This window comes from Neolamprologus brichardi, chromosome 18 (assembly GCF_056152115.1).
Source record: "Neolamprologus brichardi isolate AB-2024 chromosome 18, ASM5615211v1, whole genome shotgun sequence".
NCBI classification, from domain to species: Eukaryota; Metazoa; Chordata; class Actinopteri; order Cichliformes; family Cichlidae; genus Neolamprologus; species Neolamprologus brichardi.
The window spans coordinates 11,840,031-11,858,883 of NC_142121.1; the positions used below are offsets into that span (position 1 = coordinate 11,840,031).

The 18,853-nt window shown below is 39.3% G+C and overlaps 1 protein-coding gene across 1 annotated transcript; it reads left to right on the forward strand.

The window, feature by feature from the left end:
* The first annotated feature begins 8,559 nt into the window (after positions 1 to 8,559).
* On the forward strand, positions 8,560 to 17,626 carry LOC102796572 (uncharacterized). Its single transcript, XM_035908412.2, has 6 exons — positions 8,560 to 8,634; positions 9,840 to 9,897; positions 13,331 to 13,562; positions 14,026 to 14,176; positions 14,995 to 15,085; positions 17,242 to 17,626. Exons 2-6 carry the CDS (start codon positions 9,840 to 9,842, stop codon positions 17,520 to 17,522), a joined length of 813 nt encoding a protein of 270 aa, XP_035764305.1. The 5' UTR covers positions 8,560 to 8,634; the 3' UTR covers positions 17,523 to 17,626.
* Positions 17,627 to 18,853: the final 1,227 nt, after the last annotated feature.

Below are 18,853 nucleotides of genomic sequence, written 5' to 3' on the forward strand. Positions count from 1 at the left end.
AATTAAACAAATATGAAAGGTTGCTGGAGAAGTAGTAGCAGAAGTATGCTGAGGTCACTCGCAGGTTTAAATCTCAGCGAAGTCAGGAGTAATCAGTGCACAGCTCAAAACTGATCCAAGTCTTTATCTTTATCAAATAAAGCAGTTTTAACATTTTCCACCTGAAGTACTATATATTAATACTGAAATTTTACATTTTCAAAACAACATAACATACAAGCGCAGAGCGTCTTAGTAAGGAGGTGAGCCCTGATTACCATCAAACAGCTTCAGTGCACCTTGAAATTGTTTCTTTAAGACACTAGAACTCTGCTCCATTCTTCCAAGAGAGATTCCCAAATGTGCCGTGATGACATCGATGGTGTGCCAATGTGTCAAAACCCTCGTGACAGACATGTTTCTTGGCAGGATAAAGACGATCAGCTTTCCACTCAGTTGCAGTGACTCTTTCTTTTAAGGCGATAAGTGAGCCCGCTCCACGCCAGCAAAACGCTTTCAACAGAGCCGCCAGATCACCTTACTGGAAAGGTTAAAGGTATACAGGTTTTGTTTTGATGTATGTGAAATGATGCATGAGGAATATTTGATTGGTACAGCCAGGAAAACAAGAAGTCTGGTGATGACTGATTGATTTCTGTCTTCCAACAAGGCAAACACAATGAAATAATGCACTCTCTGTGCTCACACATTGTTTTGCGCTTACACATAACACACAACTGACGGGAGACAATGCAAGTGAGGGCTTAAAGCTGAGACATATTGATGCATAAATTAAATTAAATACAGTCAAACAGAGACAAATGCGATCTCAAAGCTTTAAGGACTGAGTGCCAATTAACGGAGCCAGCATATACATTAAACAAAATAATTACAAATCCATGCTTCATTTTTTTTATTATTAAAGATTAAAATACCACAAAGCTTCCAGAGCTGCACACAATGATCACAATGATTTTTACATTTGTTGTCACATCCATAAAGTCCTCTTGTTCTTCAATATCCGTTGCTGATGCATCAAGGGCTGATATTTGGCACCTGTACGCCTGGATCTTGGCTTGGATTACTATTATCATTATTATTATTATTATTTATAACGTTTATCAAAGTCTCTGCTTTCAAACTGAAAGTCCATTCTCGCTGTTTGTGTGAAGTGCACCCAAGATGAGATTCATTTCTCCTCGAGCTCTCCTTCAGGTCCATGAGTGATCGCCCTTATTTCCCATCAGGCCTGTGATCGATTTAGTAGTCACTGCTCAGTTAGTCTCTACTGTGCCAAGTTTTCTGCTTTCTGCTTCAAAATGCGGGTGCGACTTTTAGTCAGTGCTTCCTGTGTAGCGAAGGTTTGGGGGTTTTGTGTTAGTTGTCCTTTTTTGGGACGGTTTTGAGATGTTTAATCATCATCAGGGTGTATTTTTCAAATGGTTCCTGAAAGATGAAAACAGTTTTTTGTAATTTTACAGCAATGATTACAAATAAATCCAGGCGGCTTGTATGACGGTTGGGTGATAAAGGTTTAAGCCTCTGAGGTTTAGATGGTAACCCTGTAGAAAGGCACAATGGACATAACTTAGGAAAAATGTAAATAGTTTTTAATGTTTGTCAGTTAGAATTATTAATTTCTTTTTTGTTCCCTGATCGTCAAGACTTGGGAGAACAACTTAGTAAAAACAGAAGAGTTTGCCCAGAGTTCAGATTAGGGGTTGGGTCGTCGCCGCTGCCGATTTAGACCTTAGAGGAGGCACCAGGATGACTGACACACTCGCAGGCCTTATAAATTATTACCACAGGCCAACACCGGCCTGCGGGCCACACTTTGAGACTGCTTGCTTCAGGGAAAGAATAAAAAAAGGGAAATCTAAGTGATGCCGTCTTTGTTTCCTGATGATTTTTTCACCTTTCCTGCACAATCTGTCATTTTCTTCCGCCACCTTACCTCCTTCTTTATTTAAGAGGTTATGCGTTATTCCACAGACACACACACAAACACACACACACACACACACAGGATGTATCACACACACTCACAGAGCTCCTCTTGCGCACTCTCAGTGAATATTGCAGCAGTTAAGAAAAAAGGCAGTGCCTCGCTAAAGCCTTGATCCCTCTTACTTCTAACAGGATTTGACCCTTAAGACTTGGAGCATGACCCTCATCTGCTGCAATACCATCATCCTGTTTAACATACACTCTCACTATTGTCCTCCTGCCCTCACTCACACACAGTTCACACAAACACACACACGCACGTCTAGAAGCCCACACAAACAGCAACTCTGAGACATTTCAGGGACTCAAACCTTCACTGCACTCCTACATACTCCCACACACACATACACGCACGCACACACTGTACCGCATGATGTAACACTAGCTTAATTTTACGCCTAACACACAACCTGATGGATCCAGTTAAATGTAAATCGCGAACAAGCGCTCCTGGCACTACAAAGAAAGAGGAGCGAAATAAGGAGATGACAAGGGATGGAGGACGGGGGGAGGAGGAGGATGGAGAGGTTTCAGTGTGGGGAGGAGGGGGGTAACTCTCTGTGAGAGGATGATACGATTGAATGAGTGAGAATGGGAGAGACGAAGGGGAAAGCGAGGGAGAAGAGAGAGAGAGGCAGTGAGGATGAGAGGATGCAGGGAGATGAAGGAGAAGGAGAGATTGAGCAGGCAGCTAAGCACCAGATTAAACTCTGGGGCCGTCAGCTGTAAAACAAACAGTCCTTTTAGCAGGGATCAAATCCAGACTTAACCCCCCCCCCCCCCCCCTTTCCCATCTCTCATCCTCCTCATCCTCCTCATCCTCTGTCCACACGCAAACACACACACACAGAGGAGATAATGCAGCTTGCTCAAGTAGAAGAGAGTAGGGGGAAAAAAACAACAAGGATGACAATCTTGGTGGAAAGCAAATTCCCATCTCAGGACCCATTTTTGTGCGCCACTACCTAAATTGCTCCTCGGGGAATGTGAAGTCTTATTATACCCTGGCAGAAGTCCTTCATTATATTTGTTTTTTTTTTTTATCCCCCTGCACAGTTTCTCTTGGTGATAGACCGGGCTAATATCTGGCACAGAAACACTAGAGAGTAAGCGAGGCAGAGGATGGGGTTTTCCTCACACAGCTCTGTGTTTATATTGCATCTTTACTGTAATATTCCCCAGACAGTGCTGCAAGCCTCAGTTCTCTTTCTGTCATCTGCTTCTGGGTGCTGCAGTCCCATCAGTCCGAAGGCTCAATTTCCAAACTGTCAGCTTTTATTCTCACTATGAGGCCACTTCCTTTGTTGTGTGTTTGTGTGTGTCTCCAAAGTGTCTGTTTAAATCCACTACTAACAGCAGGATTTTTTTTTTTTTTTACTGTCTATCAGCCGTCTTTGTTAGGACTGCTCTGAAGTTGAGTATTTTTGAAAAGAGGGGTTATTTACACCATGCCTCGTGGTATCATAAGGCAGTTTAAGAGTTAAAAAAAGAAACAAACCTGACCCTCACAATACACCTCTCAACCAGTTCGAGATGAAAAAGGATGATCTTTTTTTGTGATTCATACATAAAGCTTCTCTAACAAAGTTAAAAGATCCGGAGATCTTTTAACTTTGTCTTTAAAGTGCCTTTGACCGTTTAAAAGGGACTTTAATCCCACAAGGTTTCAAAAACATTTCAGATTTAAGAGCAAATATAATTATATTGACTTTTCTATCAAATGTAACCATTCAGTAGTTACTTGTTTAAGAATGATAGCCCCAGTTGTTCTTTTAATTCTTTTTGAAGGGGTTTTAAGTTGTAGATCACACAAAAACAGCAAAGTGAAGGCATCAGTTTGATGTTCATGTCCATGGTGTCAGTTTCAGCTGTTACATTTTACAGAAAGAGCAACTCAATAATGAATCAAGAACAGCTAGGCGTAATAGATAATGAAATATAATTTCTTTAGCAACCCAATTTTTTTTTTGATTGAACAAACAATATTTAAACTAATCACAAAGTTTGTTTCAAACCAAGAACATTGTTACAGCAGTTTCACTTCACAGCGAGAAGGTCCTGGCTTCAAGACCTTACTGTGTGGAGTGTGCACATTTTCCCTGTGACTGTGCGGGTTCTCTCCCAGTACTCCAGCTTCCTCCCACACTCCATTGGGTCAGGTTAATTGGTGATTCTAAACTGACTCTATGTGTTAGCCCCGCAACAGATTGGCGACCTGTGACCCAAACACCCCATCCACCAAATTGGATAAGCAGAAGAAACTAAATGTAGCTTGCAGTGCATTTTGTTAAATTTAAATTAGTGTAGCAGCGGCAACTGTCCCCGGGTTGGTCCCTTCAAATCATAGTTTGCTGCATGTAATTTCCATTTTGTTAATTTAACTAATTATACATTTCTGGGAAATATGAAGCACAAAATGAACAATGGCATGTCCCCTATTATCTCATCCTGTGCTGCACTTTAATAATAATAATAATAATACTACCAGCTGGCGCATCTGAAGCTCATTAACATATTACATCTTGTAGAAATATTAAAATGATGATATGTAGTTTCAGGCTGAGTGCTGTTATTTTAATTCCTTAGAATTTTATTTGGCCTTGTTGCCCGGCAACCCCACTAACAAGATTCCGAAACTCAAAGTGACTGTTGGTCGCTAGGAAACATCACATAACCAAAATGTAATTTTTATATTCCTTTCTGTATGTGTGTGTGTGTGTGTGTGAGTGTGTGTGTTTATCAGTGTGTGTGTGTGTGTGAGAGTGTGTGTGTTTATCAGTGTGTGTGTGTGTGTGAGAGTGTGTGTGTTTATCAGTGTGTGTGTGTGTGTGTGTGTGTGTGTGTGTTAATTAGTGAGCCTTAGAGGTGATGGTAGGAGTATTTTTTAACATTAGCTGCATATCTATTGCACCGACATGAAAGAAGTGTTGAGCTTTTCATCTCACAGGAAGAAAGTGAAATTACTTTTTAAGACGTTAAAAGCAATTTATGGATTCACAAAAAGACAGACTTTGACAACAGCTTAGATCTCATTAAAAGCGAGCCTTTAGCTACTTTAAATGTATCTGTTGCACAAAAGTTGTTTCGCTCTTAACTATCCAAAGTAGGATTAATGTACTATAAATATGGAGGAAATCAAAACCTTTTATTCAAACTGAGTAAAACATGCTTAGACAAATATTAAATCAAAAAGCTCTGCTCGCAGCATTCAAGCAAGAAACTTGTCCTTTAGAAAAATAAGAAATAATTTTTAATATTAGATGAATGTAACAACAAATAATGAGTCATTTTCCAATAAAGTCTTTTTTGGGGCTGTTCTTTTTGCACCATGGATGAACCAGTCTTTACTTTTGTCAAACCCTCGGGGCCTGTTTTACATCTCATGTGAGATCAAACCAGATGTCCTAGAAATAAGTTTATGTGCAACTCTATTATTACTTTCAAAGAAATGTAAAAAGAAAAGCCTGGCTTGATTAGGAAATATATTTTATTAAATTTAAAACCAGGAAGAGGTGGTTATGGGGTTGATGGAGAGTGTGCAAACATGAGATTGGATGCAGTGGTTTTGCTTTTGTAACAAAAGTACTTTGGTTAAGGTTAAAGGTTAAAAGACCACATGTTGTGATTAAAGTCACTGTAGATTTTTTTTTTCCTGTATGAAACCATACCATACTCTTTTAAAGCATTTGAGAAGTTACTCACTCTGCTCTGTCAGAGTGACCTCACTCATCAGCTCACCAAACTTTAGTTTTGTGTATTTTATAACATGAGACTTATGGCTAATATCAGTGTTCAGTGTCAGCCAAAGTCTAGCTGATCATTTTCCACATGTTTAGATTTCATTTTAGATTTGCAGCACTGTGAAGGACACTGAATGTCAAATCCTTATTGTTTCTCCCTCCAAATACAGACATTTTTATATCGTAATGTAGCTTAAGTGCAATGTTTGCACTGGCTATTGCTCATAGTAAAATATAATGGCCAAAATATTTCTAAAGCCAGCCTAGTAGTAAACTAGTATGTAGTCTGTTGTAATAGGCTAAAAAATGTCGTCTCACTTCTGTTTTTTAAGGTTGAAGTGAAGGAAAAGGAACTGAATGGTATCGGAATGGGTTCTCGTATATGTGCAATTATCTATGTGTGTTTGGTTTCAAGCTCTGCATGTGACCCGGGGTCCTCAGGCTGCTGAAAGCACAACATTCAACTCAATTAGTGCTATGCATAATTGATAGCTGTCTGGGAGAGTATTTGTATTTACACTGGAATTAAAAGCCTCCGGTGTCAGCTATCACATCTGAGGGACGATAAGTGTATGCGGGTGGGACTGTGTGTGTGTGTGTGTGTGTGTGTGTGTGTGTGTGTGTGTGTGTGTGTGTGTGTGTGTGTGTGTGTGTGTGTGTGTGTGTGTGTGTGTTTTGTGCAAGGGGTGGGGGACTGTATAGGGATGTATGTGCATCACAAGCCTAAGCAGATTGTTGCTGGGAGCTTCTCTTTATGTCTTTTCTCCTGCTGTATAGGGAACACTAAATCACAGCTAATCCACCAACAAATGCAGCGGCACAACATTTTGTTCGGGTTAAGTAATGCAGGATTAAGTCGTAACCCAGTTCTCACAGACTCGGCGAAATATAGATTTGGATGCTGTCTGTGTGTGTGATTGTCTTGAAAAGAAGCTGATATCAACATATCAAAAATAATATTTCCATTTTAGGAAATACAATCTTTCCAATACTTCATTAGCATAATTACCTGATTAAGAAACAAGTAGAAATCTTCTATACTTAGCTACTGCTGTACACTAGCATAAATTGTGTATTAGCATAAAAAAAAGCTATTCTAGTTCTATACATTTGTAACTGCGAAGTTGCTAGGCAACAAGCTGATAATAGCGTCTGGTTAAAATGTAATTCTGTACACACGTGTCCTGTCAACATAAAACTTGTCATTTTTTAAATACAGATTTACCCTTAGGCTTACCTATGAGCAGATCTACACTGCTTTCAACTGTTTCCAGTTATAGCTTCATAGCTATAACTTCATATTTAACAAACACACGTGAAAACAGAACTGATATTTCAAGATTTACCGATCTGTCAAAATGTTGTCCTCAATGATGCGTAAACACAAGCACGGAAGAAACTAAAAGGAAGTTCTCAGTTATAAAAAGCATGTAATTTACATATTCAAGTTAAAAGAAAGGGAACAAAAATGGAATCAATATTAAAAATAAGTCAAAATGACATATCATCTGTACCTTACATCTTTGCTTTAAAGGTTTTGCGACTTTCAAGCACAGTGTTTCACTTGCTTGGTAAAAAAAAACAAAAAACAAAAGTTTTGTTCTGTAAAATTATTTGAATTCTTTCAATTATAAAAGTTATTTGAAATTGATGTATTGTTATTAAAAAAATTGAAGTAAAAAAACTGATTAGAATTATCAAAGTATTTAGAATTTACGGTAATACATCTTCTGAACCATTTTAAGTAGTTTTATTTATTTGTCTAGTGTTGCATGCTGTAGGAATGCCCCCTCACCTTCACAGAAGTGCGATAAGTGCTCGAGGCCTGTGGGACCAATAGCAGGACATTAGCTTGAGCAAAATGTGTCACCGCTACCTCCACCTCTACACCGGCCTCCTGTGCCTGTGCGGCAGAGTATTGAACAGCCTGTTGACCTTGGCCAAAGTCACTCCTGTCAAGTGAAAAGCGGCTCTCGTTGACTAAAGTGTGGCTCCGGTATTGAGTTCATCACCTATTTGATTCAGCGAGGGAAAAAAACCCCTTCTGTCACCTTCAGTCTGCTCAATCATATCTCTCTCCTCAGCTCACTTTAATATGCTCCAGTCATGACACAGAAGAAAAGTACCTTCACCTATTTCCTAACACCTTATTTTCTCGTGCTTTTTAGTTCTGACCCACTCTCTCATATAACCATCTAAGCACTGTGAGAAGCTGTTGACCTCGACTCATCTGTGCTTACAAGAAGTAAGTCATATAAGGCGTAAATCATAAGTAAACCATATAAGGGTGACAAAAAAGACTATGCAAAAAGTGATGTTTTAAAATTACAAATTTTATATAAAGCTCTTAAAATGAAAAAAATAAAAATAAAAAAAAATAAATATATATATATATATATATATATATATATATATATATATATATATATATATATATATATATATATGCTATATATATAAAGGTGCACTTAACGGCTCTTGCAAATTATAACAATCATTTGTCCCTATTTGTTTTTACACAAATTAACATGTTATTATATTTTAAAAAATAACTGTTAGATGATGATCTATCAGCAGCTAATCAAAGTTGGATTTCTAACTCATTAATGAGTGATGGTTTCATGTTTTGGGAGGGTTTTCTTCATTCATCATCAGTGTAATCAACATCTTTTTGTCATGCCCCAGTCTTCCTAATTCTGGGGCTGGGGGAAGGAGGGAGTAATGTTGTAGGAGGGAAGGGGGAGGTGGGAGTGTGTGTCTGTGTGCGGTTAGGGGGTGAGATGAGATAGAGGGTTTAAGATTCGGTCCATCCATCCTTCAGTCGTCCCAGATTGGAAGTGGGCCGGCAGACAAACTGATCATTGTTACTCGTCTTAACGAAGAGTTTTCCACTTTGGCTCCAATCAAGGTAACAGGACCAATTGCATTATGATTACACTTGCACGGGAGCTTCTAAATTAGGCTGCTCTTTGTAAACAAAATTACTTTGAATGATTAGTTACATTTTGACCTTAAATTCACCTACTTAAAAAAAAAAACCCTGTGAAAATGTTGTGCTTCTCTGAAATAATGATTTGAACTAGTTACCATTAGATTTATGGTGGAGTTAGAGTTGCATTTTTAGGCACTTGGTGCTCTTATGGAGTAAAAAATTGTAGTTAACCACCAAAACAACCAATAAAAAGGGGGGAAATTTAAATATGAGAGCCAAAGTTTGCATAAAATTGCACAGAAAGCTAAACTAAATTAATTCTAATTCCTCTGCAGTCCTCTTTTGATCCCATGTTTTAGTTTGTTTTTCAATTTTGAAGCGGAACAACTTGGAGCTTGTTTTTGTCTAATCGTCGGCCTTAACAAGTGAAACGACTTTGGCTCGTCTCCCGCGGTTTCCTGATAATGTCCCTGTGACCCTGCAGTGATCATGTGTGAGAGTAGTGCTTCATGGGAGAAGGAAATAAAATAAGAGCTGAAGGTAGACATCGTTTTTTTTTTTTTTGTTGTTGCTCCAAGATAAGAGGATATTACAGCTGATGGAAGAGGGCTTATAGCAGAGGACGCATCATTCAGTTGGGGGAAGAGGGTTATGTGAAGTACTTCTTGAAGAGATGAGTTTTCAGCCTTGCAGGGAAGATGGTGGGTGTCTCTGCCGCTGCAAATCGCCTGGGAAGGTCATTGTGTCTGTGGGTGGACGATGTGTGTGCGTGTGTGTGTGTTTATAGGATGAAATTATAGAATAATATAGAGTATTAAACAATGTCTGCAGGTAAAAAGGGTGCTTTCACACATTTAAGCCACTGTAAAACCAGCTATTGAGTCAAATGCAGTTCCAGGCACATTATAAACTGTCAGGGCATACATACACATTATATTCATTTACTTATATTGATCTAATATACAATTGGGAGATGGGCTTTGCCATCGATTTAATTTGTGGGTGATGGTGAAAGAATAAGTTGTTGCAATCAGCTGCATTTGTGCTTTGTTGTGATGGCTAATTTCACACCAGATGAGAGGTAATTAATATTTTTTATAAGATATTTTCTTCTCGTTTCTCACCCACCTTCAGTCCAGTGAAGACACTGACGAGTTTTATCTGTTTGTATTTTGTGACAGATGCAGTGCAGCTGCAGCTCCTCGGTCGGTCACCTTTCCTCACCTTATTGGAGCAGAAGTAAGACCGTGTGTGTCGGTGTGCGTTCATCTCAGTTATTTACATATGTGTGGGTAGACATTTGTGTGGGATAGCGTTCATATTTATGTAAGAGTTATTATGCATTCATTCGGTGCAGATCTTATTCGGATGCATGATAAAAATAGATAAAACTGCGAGAAACAAAGGAATGATATGTCATCATGTCAGCGCCAGCGAGTCGTGCAGTCTTGATGCCGTCTTGACCAATCAGCAACTGATACAAGCTGCTCCATTTTGACCTGTGATATTAATGTTTAGTCTGTACTTAAGTTAAAACTGAAGCTATAATGTCCACGAGGTATGGCATACCAGCGTGAACATCTGTCAGTTTTATTTCCGAAGCAAAACTGTTTTTCCACCATCAGTTTGCTTACTCGGGGATCTTTTAGGACATTATTCTAGTTAAGCAGAGAAGCTGATTTTGATACCAGTAAACATTCTTTTCAAGGAAGATTAAGAACAAGACAGCGGAGCCAAGAGGGAGTCTGACTAGTTGACTAGAAGTAAATAACGTGAAGAAGATACTAGCCATGGATATCAGGCTCATGTTCCCTCATTGCCATGCACCCTGGAATACTCACAAGAGGACAGAGAGATGGTCTGTGACCTCATCTCCAGTCATGGGCAAATCATCTCCCTCATTACCAGACTGCTTCCACTGCAGAAAGCTTTTCAATAGTATTGAGGAGATCCTCAAAATATTCTTTCCTCTGCCTGACTACCTCCTGCTGTATACAGTGTGAACAGGAAACTGCTTCCTCCCCCTGAGTCACCTGACAGTTTCCCAGAATTGCATCAAGGCTGACTGAAAGTCTTTCTCCATGGTTTCACCAAAATCTTCCCACATGCAAGTTTTTGGCTACTGCCAGAGCTGCACTGGTTGGTCAATACCTGTCAACTGCCTCCTGAGTCCCAAAGGCTAATCATGCTCAGTAGGACTTCTTCTTCAGCTTGATGGCTCTCTCTTCATCTCCAATGTCCAACATCTGGTTCTGGGATTACTTCCTAGCCAAGCACTTTGAGGCCACAACTCCATACAGCCACCTCAACAATGGAGGTGCAGAACATGATCCATTTGGACTTAATGTCCTCAGAGTCCCTCAGATTGCGACTGAACATCTATTAACCTTCTGGTGTACCTGAACCGTAAGCCTGTTCAGAATTCTCCTCCACTATTTGATTCAACTCACTGCAAGCTGGGGTTCAGTTCACAACTCTGCTGTTCTTCACCCAAGTGTCCAAAACCTGAAACCACAGATCTAAAATTATGATTGGCCTACAGTCCTCATGCCACCTGCAAAGAACACCCTTAACCTCAGCCATGATGCTTATTATAGACAAGCTGAGGTTAAGCGAAGAAGTCCAACAATCCTCAAAATGCAGGTACTGAACTGATAACCAAGCATACCCAACACTGCTCGCTGCCTCTCAACAGGAGCAACTCTAGAGTAATATGGAGTCCAGCCCCTCTACAGGTTCCAAAGCCCAGGCTGTGCATTGAGGCAAGACCGACTATATCTAGCTGGCATTTCTTGGCCTCAAGCACTAGCTCCATCCCCACCAGAGAGGTGACGCATCAGAGCTGTTATTTTAGAGTTTATTTGCTCAGTTAAATTAAAATATGTTACAACTTAATCATCTAGTAATCCATTTTCTAACTCCCCCCCCAAAAAACTTGGTCTTAACTTTTAACACTTCAGTTTTTACCAGCTTATAAACTATATTACGTAGTATCAGTTACGAACATATTTGGTAAATGGGACATTTTTATCAGCCAACAAGTTAGACACAGCAATTCATGCATCCTTCCACTTTCTTAACTGCTTATCAAGTTCAGGGTCATGGAGCCTTTCCCAGCTGCCAGAGGATGATAGGCAGTTTACACCATGGACAGGCTGCCAGTCTATCACAGGGCCAACACAGACAGACACACAACCATCTATGCTTTAATGTATTCACGTCACCTTATTAATTTTGTTGGAGTTTACAGTCTTGCCTCAAATAGCAAAGCTTCAGACAGATCCAAGGACAATCTATTTCCTTGTGGAAGAATTTACAGATAACCAGCTTGCAGTAAGAAACCTCTGTAACAGATGAGCATATTTCTGAACCCAAAATAATGAGCTGAGCTTGAATAAGCTTGAAATTATTTTTCTCATAGTCGCAGAGTTATTAGTTTGTGCTCACAGAACAACAAAGCTTCACGACCACCAAAACAAATGATGAGAAATATTCATTGTTTGTGTCTGTGTTTTTTTATGACATGTCTGGATGAAACAGAGATTCAGTTAAACTCCTCTACGACCAAAATCACATTTGCAAAAATCCGTACAATCAGTGTGGAATAAAGAAAAAGAAACCAAAGCCTATTGGAGTCACGATCTGATATGGTGATAATAAGATGTTATATTAGGAGCTTCTTGTGCAGCAATTTTTGTTTCAGCAAAAAAACAACAACAACTTCCTCACAGCAAACTTCATATATGTTTGTTTTACTCTGACAGAGAGGTGATTTATGTTGAATTAGCGTATTAGCATGTAATGTAACGTATGCAGTGGCGTTTTTATTCTGTTACATTAATAGCAGTTTTGAGCTTGTCACAAAGCTTAAAAGAAAAATAAAATCCCCAATCTGAACAAAACATGAGACACATTACCTTCTAAATATGAATCAAATAACCAAATATTCATAATTAATCATTCCAATAATTACGTCTTCTGTCTTTTTCAAGGTTTCAGTACAAGAAACAGCCACACTCACTGAATCTAACTGGATAAAGTCCACTTATAAGTAATATGTTATTATGATAGTGTATTTAGCATTAAACTTGCAGTCTTTGTAATGGCCAACAGGGGGCGACGTGTGTGGTTGAAAAAATACATTCGATTGTATTCAGTCGGTAGAAAAACAAAAAATAAAAACCTTTTTTACTTGACTTATAAAAACACATTCCTGGTGAGTTTATGGTCTCAAATGCTGGTTAAAGTTTTATTTAATAAAATATAATGTCAGTTTATTTTTTTCTAATTATGGTCCCATATGGAGGAATTAGGCAAGAAACCTGAGCGTGATTTAAGAGTATGCATGCCCGGTGATCGCGTCCATGTCTTAGTTCAGAAAAACATCTGACTTCTTAAAAATAAAATCATAATGGTCAATTAAATGCTCAGCTCGTCCCATCATTTATATACAGTTTACAGCTCATGTTTGCTTACTTGCATAGCTACCGTGTCAACTTCAGGCTTCAGACTCAGGCTTCTCCTCTAACTTTAACCAATAATGCAAAATATTAACCCAGCAAATCAAAGTGTGATTTGTGGCTTCCTGAGAAAAATGAATGAGCAACCTCAAACACAACCACTGAATTTTAGATTGCTGACTTTCCTTATTGTTTCCCAATTGCTTCTCCAGCGGTGCTGTTTCCTGACTGGGCCTACAAACCCACGTGGTCGCCCGGCTCCCGACAGATCCAGCTTTGGCACTTCCTCCTCGAGCTACTGGGCCGAGGCGAGGGCGGGGCCATCGGCTGGGGAGGGGAGTGGGGCGAGTTTGTCATCAGGGACCCTGAGATGTTGGCCAGGCTGTGGGGCGAGAGGAAGGGCAAACCACACATGAACTACGACAAGCTCAGCCGGGCCCTCAGGTGGGTAAATTAGCATCAACATATTCTGAAAACTTAAGACTTAAAATGAATTTAAGACAAATAATGTTATAATATTCATATTTTCTCATTTAATTTGATTTTGACTTTGCTGAAATTTATTTAAGTTTATTTGAATTTTCCCTGTAATGAAGAAAAAAAGACTGAAATAAAAAAAGTTATACAAACAGACTATAAACAGACTATTTATATATATATATTTATAAATATATATATATTTAACTGTGAATATGAGTAATCCTTTCTCTCCGTGCAGCTTCCTCCTCAGGCTCCTCGCCAACACATGTTGTCAAATTAAATTTTCAAATCTAAAATGTCCACAGATGCAAATCATGCCACCTGGAAAGCAACAAAGAAATCTAAAGTGCCCTACAGGAACAGCAAAGCGCACCTTAGACACACACTTCAGAGTGTAGTCTTGACAGAGAAAACATTTTACTTCCAGATACTACTACAACAAACGCATTCTGCACAAGACCAAAGGGAAACGATTCACCTACAAGTTCAACTTCAGTAAACTCATCCTCGTCAATTATCCGGGATACCCACCGCCAGCACCGCCAGCACCACCAGCAGCACCAGCACCGAGCCATCAGGTCATTCATCACATCTTCACTTCAGCTTAAAGGACTTTGTTGTGTGGAAAACTGGCTTCTGGGTTATGTTACACTTTATATAACACTATAAATACAGTGGAGTGGAACCTGTCATTTGGCCAGTTTTCCAAAAAATGAGTCCTTTAGGAAGAGTTTCATTCCTCAGCACTTTGAAATAAAATAATTACCTTATTTGATATATAAAAAATGAACAAGCTCTAATAGAAACAATTGCCTCAACTTTATCATTTAATATGAGTTTGGCTGACTTGAATAAAAATCATTAGTAAAATTTTATCATTTAATGTAAAACCAAGCAATTGACTGATCCTCTAAAGTAGAAGGGAGTCAGTGTGTTAAAGTTATATCATGTTCATGGGCAGCGCAAGGGCTTAGGTTACCTGCTAGCCTTTAAAAAAAGCACCAGACCTTGTTTAATTATTTGATACATTTTGTAGGAGTGGGGATTAGTAGGGAGGCGCTTTGTCTGCTGAGGTAGAAAAGCGCTGCATGAGCAGAGTCTATTTAAAAAAAGTCCTGTTTTGGAATTAAACTCTTAATGTCATATATTCTAATGACGTTTTTCAGATATGTGTGCAAAATATCAGGAACACCATACTTCAATTAAGTTGATTAATGTCTTCATCATCTGAAGTCCCCTTTTCCTTTCAGCTCCAGGAGCTTTGATCTTCTGCATATTAAAAATAAATTAATCTTCACCTGGTGTTCTTGATGTTTTGTGCACTCTCTGTCTGTCTGCACTCTTTGCATTTCAACCATCCTTCCATCTCATTCTTCATATACCTCCATCCCTCCAGCTCGTCCAGAGCGGCTCTCTTCTATTCCCTCATCTCGCTGCTGACAGTGGCCTTCCTCTCTGTGGAAGAGCAGGGTCAGTGATGGACAGAGGTAAGGCACGAGGTCCGCAGAGTCCAGCTAACACAGATGAAGACATAAAAAGCTGCCTTTCACTGCTCCCTTGCCACAAGGGGTCATTACAGCGGGTAGCTCTGCATGGTTGATATGGCAGCGTTTTTACACCGGATGCCCTTACTAATACAATCCCAAAGGGAATTTGTGTCTCTGGCTGAAATTTAACCAGCAACTTTTCACTCGCAAAGCAAGTGTGTCAACCTAATAATATACCACTGGAGGCACCAAGTGATTGCAGACACATAATAAGAGAAATCTGGCTCTCAAAGAGTCCCAAATTGCAATCTGTGAGAGAATACTGAAAAGTTTTTAATCATCTTTTATTTAGACCTTAGTGGTAACCTTGGATCATGGCGTGGGCGTTAAAGAGGCTGTTTTTGAATGGTTTAAATCATATTTAACAGGCAGGCCGGGTGTTTTTTTTATTTATCTATCATCACCTTCCCTCACAGGTGGGATCCCTCAAGGGTCCATTCCCAGTCCCGTACTTCTTTCACTCTGTATGCTGCTGTTAGGATCAATTTTCAAAAAATACGGAACTTAATTTCACAGCTGTGCAGATGATTCCCAAACTTATCTGCTCCTTGAAATGTAAACCACAACCCCCTTGAAGGTCTTCTTGGACCTCTTTGATGATATAACACTGCGGATGACACTGAACTTTTTTAACCTGTGTGAGCCGAAAATAAAAAGTGGTACTTTTTGGAGCCCCTAACCTTCACGCTTTTCTTAACAGTCATCTTGACCTTTTTAAAACACCCTTTTGCAAAGAAACAAATAAATGTTATTGTGTGAGCTCGTTTCTTTTTCTCCTTCACTGACTTTGAGAAAAGAATTTATGGCTTCATTTTGTTTAGTCTTTTTTTGTGCATCACCCTGTCTCCAAAACACTGTAGCTTGACTCCTGAAAGGCACACATTTGCTAGGCGAACGTGCAAACTAATACTCTGTGGAGCTACTAATGGGACGTGTAAAATCATCAACTCTCTGCTGTCCCAATAAGTGTAGCACTTCAAAGCTTCTCTTATTAACATCAGTACAAAAGCTGTGCACTGGGAGCTTCGTAGCATATCATGTGCAGGAAGGCCAGTACTTTTGTCCACATAATGTAATTCAGTTGACTCAGGACTACTTCTACCTCTGGATTAATACACATTTGATGTTCTTGTTCTTATATATTTATAACCATTTTGTAATTATTCTTTCCTCTAGTGCAGGAGAAGGATGGTGTGTTTAATGGTACAATTTTATGTGATTCAATGAATTCTAATAAAGGCTTTCGAGACCCAGACACACTCATTGAAAGGATCAGTTGATTGCGACTGTAGGTTTCATGGACTTTACTGAGAATTCTCCACTTGCTTGTAATTAAGAAAGCTGTAATTGTAGTTTTAGCTGGACTGACCTTGCCTTTCCACTGTCCTCATATTCACTCACTTTCACATTACACAACTCACTATTCATTTCCTGTAAACTGCAGATTTTTTAAACTCCTTCAGCTGCATTTAGTTCAATTTCCAATGAGACGTCATTTTGATGGCTTGCCTCTTCTGTAATTTAATATATTTCAAGGTGAAACAGGGTGACGTGATGGGAAATAATGCAAGGAAGGAGTTCGATCCTGACCTTGAAGACTTTTCCTCCAGAGTGAATAAATTCATTCAGCTTGAACACGCATGAAAGAAAGTAAATGCTAAAAAAATGCTCTGTACTTTGCACCTTGGAAGTTTTAATACTGCATGTTTCCTGGAAGATTGAATTTATGTGGGAAGGACACTAATTTAATGTTCATTTACATGCCCCCCCCCAAAGAAAAAAAAATCAAGAAACTTACGGTTTTACTGAAATATCAGTTTAAAACAAAAATAGCTCATAATTTGACATTTTTAATGAAGATTTAGACTCAAGATTGCTGTTCTTCTTTGTGTTTGATCTATTATAGACTTAAAATATTCACTTTAAACAGTTAATTTAACTACTTAGAACCAGTTTTAGGTTCCCCCCGAACGGCTTTAAAGCCCGTTCAATGCATCAGAGTAGTGGTATTAATAAATCACTATGTGTTTAAGCTCTGCATATGTCTCAGGGGTTACTTTTCTGATTGATTTGACTCTCACTCTGATTCCTGACAGCGGTTCAGCCTCTGCCTCACCCCTTCCTGCTCCCGTGCTGCCTTCCTGAACCGCTCCCCGTGCCTCGGGCTCTCCACGGCCCTTTCCCCGTCATCTCCACCCCTGCACGGCCAGGAGTCAACCTGAGGGAGCTGGGGGAATTGAGCCTGAACGCTCGCTGGCTGCACAAGAGCCCCGCAGGGTGGGATGTGAACCATTACGTCAGTCGGAGCCTTTATGAGGGAGCGAAGCAGACTCAACTTCAAGATGAGGAGAAGGCAGCAGGGAGACGGTTAGAGTGACAAAGAGAAAACAAGCTACAACAGATGGACTGCTTTCCCTCCTCAAATCTCTCAAACACAAGCTTTTTTGTGTGTTGTTTGAGCTTGTTGTACAATAGTTTATAATTCACTACCTGTGGTTTAAAATGCACAGACTTTGTGGGCTATTTATTTAGTTGGACCATGTTGTCTTCTTCTTCATTTTTTTTAAATTTTTTTTTGCATAGAAATATTTATGAATCCTGCTTTTCTTCTGTCAGCACTTCACGCCACAGTAGGGGAAATGCACTTGTAAACAATTAACTACATGACACTTGTGTTTGGGTAAATAAAGCAGTGCACTCAGCTTGCATTATTTAGCTGTTTGTCTAGCATTTCACCAGCCCCCTGCTCCAGGCTTCATGAAAATAATACGAGCTCCATAAATGATGCATTCAAACAGGCCCAGGGAAAATCCTCTTGAAACGGGGGCTTTCGTGTAGTCTTTGCAGTGTCATTTCCAGGAGCCGGTGTTGTTGCAGTTACCACCCCGACACAACAGGGGGCAGTAGCGTCCTTGACAACTCGTGAACCTTTCACTACACCCCATTTTCCCGGGAGAGCGTCTAAGCGGAGAGGTGTAAAACAGCAGAGGTGCCACTCTGATCAGTAAAGATAGTACGCGTTATATTTGATCTACTATTTATTTTTCCTGATATTAAGTTGTAGATTTTTTAAGGGGATGTTGTTAATATTGCTCTAAAGCAACATTATGGAGCCTTCAGAGGAATCTATATTTGAAGCATTTTGTCACTTTTTGCTTATATTGTTGCATTTAAGTTATGGTGTTGTTTTTCAAGATATATTAATTTGTTTATTATATGTGTTGTTATTTTTTTTTCTTGGAGCGTTCACTTGTACTTCTTTATGTTAAAGGGTGGGTATGGTGCTATTACTGATCTGGCCTGCTTGGCATAAAACTGATGGATGAGATGTTCCCTTTCTAGAGCTCGCAATGACAATAAAAAGAAGCTTAGACACACTCAGGCCATTTTTGTTCTCTTTTAACCTTTAAAACTCTTCTTAACTGTAATTTTAAGATGCTGTTTTGTCTATTATTTGACTTTCAGTGGGAAGCATTTGACAAATGGCACATTCTCTGAATACTGCCTTTGCTTGACGCGTCTTGTAGTTGGAGATTACAACACACTTGATGGGCTTGTCCAGCGTGAATGAACTCATTTTTTTATATATCTCAAATATCACATCACTTTTTGAGCTACACTTCATGTAAAACTCAAAAATGACAAAGAAAATGACTGACAAAAATTTTGGGAAAGCTGTTTGACATTCACTTTCCACCACTTTCTCCC

Coding starts and splice junctions, on each gene's coding strand:
- LOC102796572 (XM_035908412.2), top strand. CDS start 9,840: ATGCAGTGCAGCTGCAGCTCCTCGGTCGGTCACCTTTCCTCACCTTAT. Junction 9,898..13,330: donor CTCACCTTATTGGAGCAGAA/GTAAGACCGTGT, acceptor TTGCTTCTCCAG/CGGTGCTGTTTCCTGACTGG. Junction 13,563..14,025: donor AAGCTCAGCCGGGCCCTCAG/GTGGGTAAATTA, acceptor TTTTACTTCCAG/ATACTACTACAACAAACGCA.